The following is an 8,526-nucleotide window of genomic DNA, read 5'->3' as shown; positions in this document are numbered from 1 at the left end:
GTGCAGTATATCCGTAATCACTCAGTCAGTTCTTGCATTATGTGGAAGTGGTACGGGTGATGGTCAGAGCTTGTTTACAAACAAAGGCGTATGCAGTGCAACGTTGAAGGTCGTAGACGTAGGATATAGGTATTCGTTTAATGTGTATGTAATGATGTAATTTGTATCAGGAGAAGGGTCTTATTTCAAAAGGATGGTAATAATTTTAATTTCATCCTGTAGGTACATTATGAAAACGTTACCCTATATTCCAAAATTTGCGTTTCAGTCGGCGTCCTTTGATGTGCCGCCGCTGAGGCAGAGGTGCTATTTTTTAATTTTTTGTAACAGTCTGTAATTGCCGTTTGCGTTGTGAGGACTAAATAGGTGTCATCGTTTTGTTTGTGTCTTGTTTTTGTGTTTATTTAAACTATGTCACGCTTAAGCAATAGTGATTACTAAGAGATGATGTTGTGCGTAGGCGCAGCCGATGGGAGCTTGCGCCAGCCTCGCCAAATTTATTGGGCAAAGTTTATTGATGGCGTCCCAGAAAATCGACGTCGACCATTTCCTGCTGTGGAATGCTTCAGGAAGATGGTTATGAGACTTCATAATAGTGGATCGTTCCGTGGTTCCAGTTCTGAAGGCCGGCCGAGTTCACGAGACCCAGAATTCGAGGCAGATGTTTTGGAACATTTTCTCGGCAATCCAAAGACAAGTACTCGTCGTGCTGCGGCAGCCTTTGGTGGTGTGAACCATATGAGCGTGTGGCGTGTGCTACGGGATGATGGCCAGCACCCATACCATTTTCAAAGAACGCAGGAGCTGTTACAAGCGGACTATGATCTACGTTTGGCATTTTGCCGCTGGTACCGCGACCAGGTTGGGAGGTCTCCCGACTTCGCTTCGTCGGTACTGTGGACAGACGAGGCGTCATTTACGCGTGCGGGCATTATCAATATGCATAATGAACATTTTTGGACTCATTTGAATCCCCGCGTATCAAGGGAATCAAATTTTCAACACCAGTGGCGGATTAACGTGTGGGCTGGTATAATAGGTTGTGCCGTCATCGGTCCAGTGTTTTTGCCGGCAAGTCTGAATGGGGCCAATTATTTAAGATTCCTAACAGAAGACTTGGGTGACGTTCTGATGGCACTGTCAGTGACACAATACGTGAGACTCGTGATGGAACATGGGATGACTTTCTAGCACGATGGAGCACCCGCACATTTTGCTCGAAATGTACGTTCCCATCTGAACGACCGTCTCCCGCAGTGGTTTGGGCGGGGAGGTCCTGTACCCTGGCCAGCGTGGTCCCCAGACTTGACACCGCTCGATTTTTTTTGTGGGGTCATATAAAAATATTGTTTATGCGGAGTCCTGTGAAAGCGCAGAAGAAATGAGGCAGCGGATCGAAATGGCGTTTAGTCAAATCACTCGGCAGATGCTTCAAAGAGTAGAGCAGTCTCTGTACCGACGCACGGAAATATGCATATTGCATTGAGGTCGGCATTTTGAACCTTACCTGTAAATGTGTGAAATGTGCCAGCAGTGCGTGTAGTGATTGTACTTATTATTCAAAATTATCGTAAACAAGTCAATATTTCGTACATTGTACAACAGTGAATTACAATTCGTAGGAAATTCATTAAAACGTGTATGAATTGCACAGTAGGTAAGTACCAATTAAAAAAGTATCCACTATTGTAAAATTGTCGTAAATAAATGTATTAATACAAAATTATGTAGAATGTGTATACGATGAAGGCGTGCGTAACTACGGGCTTAATAAGTAAATAAATATCCTTTAAATTGTATGTAAATAAGTACGTACCTAGGTATGGTATAAAATAATATTGTTAGAAATAATTCGATTTTTCTAGGTATTTAAAGATTTTGTTACTTAATATTAACGTGTTATCAACATATTCAAATCATGTTTTTACAGTGGCATTTCAATTGTAGTCAGCTGTTCTTTCGCCGCTCCGCCCAGGTTTCATTAATGAATTTGTGAAGTCGTAGTAACGTAACTAGCAATAGAGTTGTGACGCAGTGGTTGTTTCGGACAATCACTATTTATACAAATATAATTAAACTTATATCAACATTAAGAGTCACTTATTTTTATTTGATATTTTGCACAGAGGGTCTAGATCAAGTATAGGTTTGGCTCCTTTAATATGACTACACCTTGCGGTTACACCCTGTATATTAGAAATAAGTATTTTTGTCAAAAACAAACATGTACCTTTTCCCACAGTACGATAGGCCAGATAATATGCGTCCACGCTAAAGATTAGCCCCCCAACTCCAAAATTAAATTTAGTTCACTCAGTGCCCTTTGCAATGGCGGTAAAAACTTATAATAAAATACCAGAACGTATAAAAACAGAAACTAATATAGATAAATTTAAACATGCATTAAAAAATTATTTATTATTAAAAAGCTTCTATTCGGTGCGAGAGTTTTTATCGATTTGATATAGTATACATAAAATTTAACGAAAAGAAAAATAATAAAATTAAAATAAATAGTTTAAATAACTAGTTTTTAGGTTGTAATTGAAAAATATGACATATTTAATATGACCTTTTGACGATTGAAAAAAATTATATTTTTAATTCATTTAAATTCTCATAAATTGTAAGTAAATTGTAACACAAATTATATTCTGATTTTAGATTTGACATTGCTGCGCCCTTACAGGGTTCATGTTGATCTATACCAATAATTTAACACCTATAAATGTAACAACGTGAATGCAATAAATGTTTTGACTTTGACTTTGACATTTGAGATAATTTGAGATAAACAAATGACAGTCTTGGAAATTTGACGAACTCGATTAGACACAGACGTAGATATTTTTTATTGGTAAAAAATTTACATTTACAAGTCATAAATTGCTTTAATAAATTATGACCATACAATAATGAGCAGCGATTCTATATGGAGTAGTTCTGTAAAGTCAAACGCTTTTCGGAAGTCGGAAAACTTTTATATGTTGTGCTGTTGCGTCAAGGTTCTGCTTTTCAATGAGCAATCAGGCTTCAGAAGGTCGGTGATTGATCACAATAAATAAAGTGCCTCTCACACAACTGCTACTCGATAAAGGTCGATAAGATTTTGATCCTAGCCATATTGCAGGATTTCAAACAACTAACATATCATACGTCAATACTGAAGCTACCTTTCAGGGAACAAATGTATCTGATCATGTTTAGCTTTAAGATAGAAGATTGCCTCATACATTACCCGAAAGGCGTTCCTAGAAGAGCAAAAATCAAATCGGTAGATTACGATGCTACATATCGAACAAACTAAATAACATACCTGCAGTGCGGACAGGCATTGCAAGCGCCGCAAACACATGCGACGCGCGGGTTGTTGGACAGCAAATCGCGTGAATGCTGTTGGTGACCCAGCCACCGTTTTGTGCGTTGTCGTTGGTCTTGAGACTCCATATCCCAGCCACCGGAAGTGATCTGAAAGTGAATTAAATGATAAGGATTCCTTTAAACATTCAGTTTTATAAACTTTCATATGTGTTAGGAGAAATAATGCTGAGTTTCCAGAGCCTTAAATAATAAACAATACAACTGTACACACCGGCACATTTAGCGTATCAAAAAATACAGAGAACATAAAATAGTAACGTTTATTAAGAATGAGACATTAGCAATTAAGTTAACCTCTTTTAACATTGATTTAGTACAGCCCTACTCAACCTTTTTTTTTTTTAAATCGAAATTAAACAAAGTTATATTTCTTTTAGATTCTGTGACAGAACAGAAACGGCTAATAAATTTAAATATTGTAACAGTTCACCATTGACTAATTCAAAGTTTAATAAAAAAAACCTTTTTACAAGAACGCAAAATTTACCTTGAACCAAGACATACTGGTTTTAGAGTAGTAAATTAAAACAAATATATAATAATAGAATCTTTATCCTGCAGAAAAGTGCGGGTAGGGCAATTTACAATCTGGGCACCAGAGTATCTTTGAAAGATAAGTTTAAGGAAATTAACATTCTTATACTAGCCTCACTGTACATTTATGAAAATGTAATGAATGTTAAGAGGAATAGTAATTTCTTTATGAAAAATAGTGACAGACATAACATTAATACGAGGAATAAAAATAAACTAGCTGTTCTTGATAGTCGTCTTCACAAAGACATTTAAGGGGCAATGTATACGCTTCTATAACAAAATCCCGGTTGATATTTAAAATTTGCCTTTCACGAGGCTTAAAACTAAAGTGAAACAAAAACTTTATACTAAAGGTTATTATACAACTTCTGCGTACTCGGATGACAAAAATCCGTTGTAGTAACCCGTTTAGCTCATGGAGGTAGTCTCGATCTCTCATGTTTCAAAACAACACATATATATTATATATATATATATATATATACATAAACACATTGTAAATATATAATATATACATTGTAAATGTTGAATGTGTACAAATGTTATTTACAAAGAGCAACTCATAGAGTTTTTTGCTCATTCTTGTCAGGGGAATCTGCCTTACGAATGAGCGGTAGAGTTTAACCCACAGACCACATAATGGTTTAACCATTTGTGACAATTTGAAATGTTTACCTATGAAATAAAGATTATTTTGAATTTTGAAAAATAAATACAGAAAACGACAGCCGACTATTTCTTTATTTTCAAACTAGACCTAAAATAAAATAACCTACCAGACTTTTAAAAAGCAATGCTTTTGGGGACGTCACTAGCGCTCCGCTAAATGTGGTTTTGTTTGTGAATATAGATTTACCAAATTATCTATGAAGTTGAAGTCTTAGAATAAAAACAGTATTTCCTGATACCTCCTTTAGCGGTAGCGTTATTTTATTCAATACTTGACAGGCAGATGAGACCGCTCCACCTGATGTTAAATGGAATCCAAACGTGAAGGAAGCTAGTGCAGTGTTAATACAATCACCGCCCTGGCCACCTACACGCTGCATGCCAAGATGCCTCTTCACGCCTTGTTGGAAAGATTTCAAGAGGCAGGGAATACATACGCTAGAAGATAGGTCTACTGTACGACAGAGAAAGGTGTCACCAAACCTTTTAGTTCATGGAATGCGGCAAGATGTAAATCGGTGACTACGGAGGCCAGTCTCGGAGCAGAAAAGGGGAGGACGAGATTAGATTGTATAATTCTTCAACAATAGTTCTTTCCGTTGCAATATTATATCAGATAATAATCTGTCTTGAGAAAGTTAGTTATTAATTGAATGTATCATCGTCTGTTACACATACCTGTATTTCAACTGGTTGTTTCCTTTTGAAATCTTCTTCACTGACACTACAGCTATTCGCATCACTACATCTATCATCACTTGCATGACTAGACGCGTCGTTATCGTTATTCCTCGTTTCGTTATTCTTAACGGTATCAACGTTATTGGTAGTAACTTTGTTAATGCTATCGTCTGTGACGACTGCGGGGGAGATCGTGCGAGGGGGAGAGGTAGACTCGCGTATTGCGTGACTCCGAACTAGTTGTTTTGATTTGAAGCTCTGGAAACAAAGATTTGTAGCAATGTACTTTTTGTTGGCACGGCAACAAAAATCTTATTTCTAGTCTGAAACCGAAAGTGACATCGGTCCGCACTAGGGCTTACATACCGGGATTCTCGACAATTTTTTGGCATGTTTGTGATTCGAAATACGATGTTTTCAGTCCCAGGAACATCGAAACTTGAGACTTAAGTCACTCAATTAAAGTATTAGAAATATACTAAACCAACTGTAATTTATTAATAGTAGCGTTTATTTTATTTGACGAGATTGAAGAACGGTAATAACAAAATCAGGTCATCTCTATCCGAAAGTGTATTAAATGACCTTTGTTCGTTGGTTGAGTTATTACATTATCATGTTTTGAACGCCGAAATGCATAGTAAGGAAATCTACTTTTCAAACAGTCTCGAAAGTCCCGGAATTTTCGAGATTCTCGGTATTTTTTCCCGGGACACGGAAATGCAGCGAGACTGTAAGCCCTCTTTCGCCCCTAAATTTCGTTCAAATGTATTTGTCTCTTTCGTTTTCATTATTAGCAAGAAAAGGACGGATATTCAAATTTTAGTTTGCAACCGTCATATGAATCGAATTTATTTGAAACCATTAGGCGTACTTTAGATCTAAATTGTCCTGGGGGTCTACTCTCGATCTCCGTCCGCCATCCGTCCGAAACAATTACTGTCAAATAAGTAATATTCGACAAAATTAAAAGACAAGTATCAAGTATGAAGCTTCATTCGCATCACGCGTCCTTTCAAGTATTGCTTATTTGGCAGTAATTGTTTCGGACGGATGTCGAACGGAGATCGAGAATAGACCCCCTGCCCTCGGAACTGAAAAAGGAACAACTAACATTTGATCAAAATTGAGTTAGACTGGCGACATACAGTCAGAATCCCGTTTCCAGCAAAACTATACAAATTACGGACTTATCACACATATAGGTATAGTACTATTCAGAAAATTTTTTTTCTGATTCGAAATTCCTTACGGATGGCTTTTGCATTTGGTATTCTGCACAGAAAAACACCGTTCCGAATGCAAGTCTTCCACAGATTTTGTAGGGCCGCAACACACAGTCGTAAAGTGTACGTATTTTAGCTACGAGAACATCTGGACTCGATGACTCGCGTCTCTCAGCTGAGTGTTGTTATTCTGAACGGAAATAAACATATGTGTCTGATGTATATCCGATGATATTCCGAAAGGAAATTTCTAAACGGAATTCCGACTGTATGTGGCCGGCCTTATTTATGGGTCTTTTTTTGCAATCAGGAAAAAAGACCCATCTTTTGTAGAACAAGACCAATTTTTTGCAGAAATATATCGCAAAAATTGTCAAGCAAGCTCCAAAGGCACAACTGACATCAACAATCAGATTTTCTGCCATAAAAAGTTACATTTGGCGTTAATTTAGTTAAATGCTCACAAATGCATTTATGTGTGTAGATTAGTTCGATATTTTTGATGCAGGTTTATTATGTAGTTCAATTACAATACAAAAAAAGGCAAAAATTGAATAAAAATAGCATAGTTCTGATTCTACTATGATAATAGTGTCTTTTAGTTATTTTTAACCGACTTCAAAAAGGAGGTAGTTCCCAATTCGTCTGTATGTTACGCGATAACTCCGGTATTTGTGAACCGATTTTCATGATTCTTTTTTTGTTGGAAAGTACCTCGTACCTCGAAGGCTGGCTGTTCACGCATGAAGATTCATTTTTATAAACAGCGCCTAACTTTAATTTAGGAGCAATTACTTTAATGGTTGATTTTTTTAATGGTTTTGCTATTTCTCCAATTCAAGGCGTTTTTCTCTCGATATACTTTGAGTAGTGAGAACCGATTTTTATTATCTCCAGTGTCAAGTCCAGTATAGTGGTGAACTAGGGGATATTTCAATAAAACTTAGCAAATAGACGTAATTCCACTTACTTTTGAGGTCGGTTTTTTTAGTACTCTGTACTGAGATTATACAAGTGACATTCGAGTCGGTTATACCCTTTATATACAGTGATCATGTTTTTTCTCCACTAAATTAAAATAAAACATCAAGGTTTTTTTTCTAAAATGACTAAATAAAATATAATTAAAGTTTCTGTGTAAAAAGGGGTCTTATTATTTAACATAAATAAATTAATATCAAAAACATATTTCTTAATCTTATTTATGTCCAGTTTTGATATTGCTGTTGTGCCTTTCTTTCTTTTGAGGGCAGTATTATGAAGTGACATTTTAATGTAACTATTCTTGAATATGAACCTAACACACTACCAAGTTCATTGCAAATAAATGGTTGGTTATTATTTTTAAACATCGAATACTTACCCTATTTCTATTAAGATGAGTTGCTTCTTCTGGGCTACTGCCCTTGTCGACTTCAGGCTTTTCCATTATATTACAACTTTTCCAAATATCTCCCAAAAAGATGGCGTCACTGACTAGTTTTAAAACTAAGAGATTTTTTTTACAGAAAACTTACAATTTACATGAAATTGGACCAACCAGTGACACTACAGCTACTAGAAGGCAACTATATATTTTTTTAATTTACTTCTATTACTAATTTTGAAGGATTTACATCCAAAAAGTTTTTAAAGCTTTAATTATTTTTTTATTAATGGTAACCTCGGGAACGTCCAGTTTAAAGAAAAAAATATAATTTGGAACACTTAGTTTTTTAAGGTTGGTAGTTAAATTTAAGCTCGTTGCTTTTTTGGTTTTTAAATTAATTTACTTTTAAATTTTTAGGTTGGCAAAAGTGTTCGGCGTTTCCTGATTGGGCGGACGGTGTTTGACGGAGTCTCGACGGAGTGCATTTTCGATTATTTAAAGATGGCGGAAGACGAGGTGGTGGGTGGGTTTTATGCGATGCTGCTTGACTGTAGTCGACGCCATAAATCTGAAACAAGGAAAAACGTTCATATAAAATCGATTTAAAAATAGGCCACAAGGAAACTACGAAATGTCTGGCGTGCCCTGACGGGCTGCCACCGT

At 36.3% G+C, this 8,526-nt stretch overlaps 1 protein-coding gene across 1 annotated transcript; it reads right to left on the bottom strand.

Annotated features, from left to right (window-relative positions):
• Positions 1 to 3,316: 3,316 nt before the first annotated feature.
• Positions 3,317 to 8,005, bottom strand: LOC113236394 (protein encore-like; the record flags this gene model as incomplete). The annotated part of the gene is made up of 3 exons (XM_026472430.1): positions 7,858 to 8,005; positions 5,266 to 5,526; positions 3,317 to 3,468 (listed from the first exon to the last, which is right to left on the bottom strand). Coding segments are annotated over exons 1-3 (479 nt in total), but the record flags the coding sequence as incomplete, so codon positions are not given.
• Between the last annotated feature and the right edge of the window lie 521 nt (positions 8,006 to 8,526).

Source organism: Hyposmocoma kahamanoa, unplaced genomic scaffold (assembly GCF_003589595.1).
Source record: "Hyposmocoma kahamanoa isolate Upper Pololo Valley unplaced genomic scaffold, ASM358959v1 91979, whole genome shotgun sequence".
Classification (NCBI taxonomy): domain Eukaryota; kingdom Metazoa; phylum Arthropoda; class Insecta; order Lepidoptera; family Cosmopterigidae; genus Hyposmocoma; species Hyposmocoma kahamanoa.
Note: the sequence above shows the minus strand (reverse complement) of the source record. Positions and strands in the feature narration are given on the sequence as shown.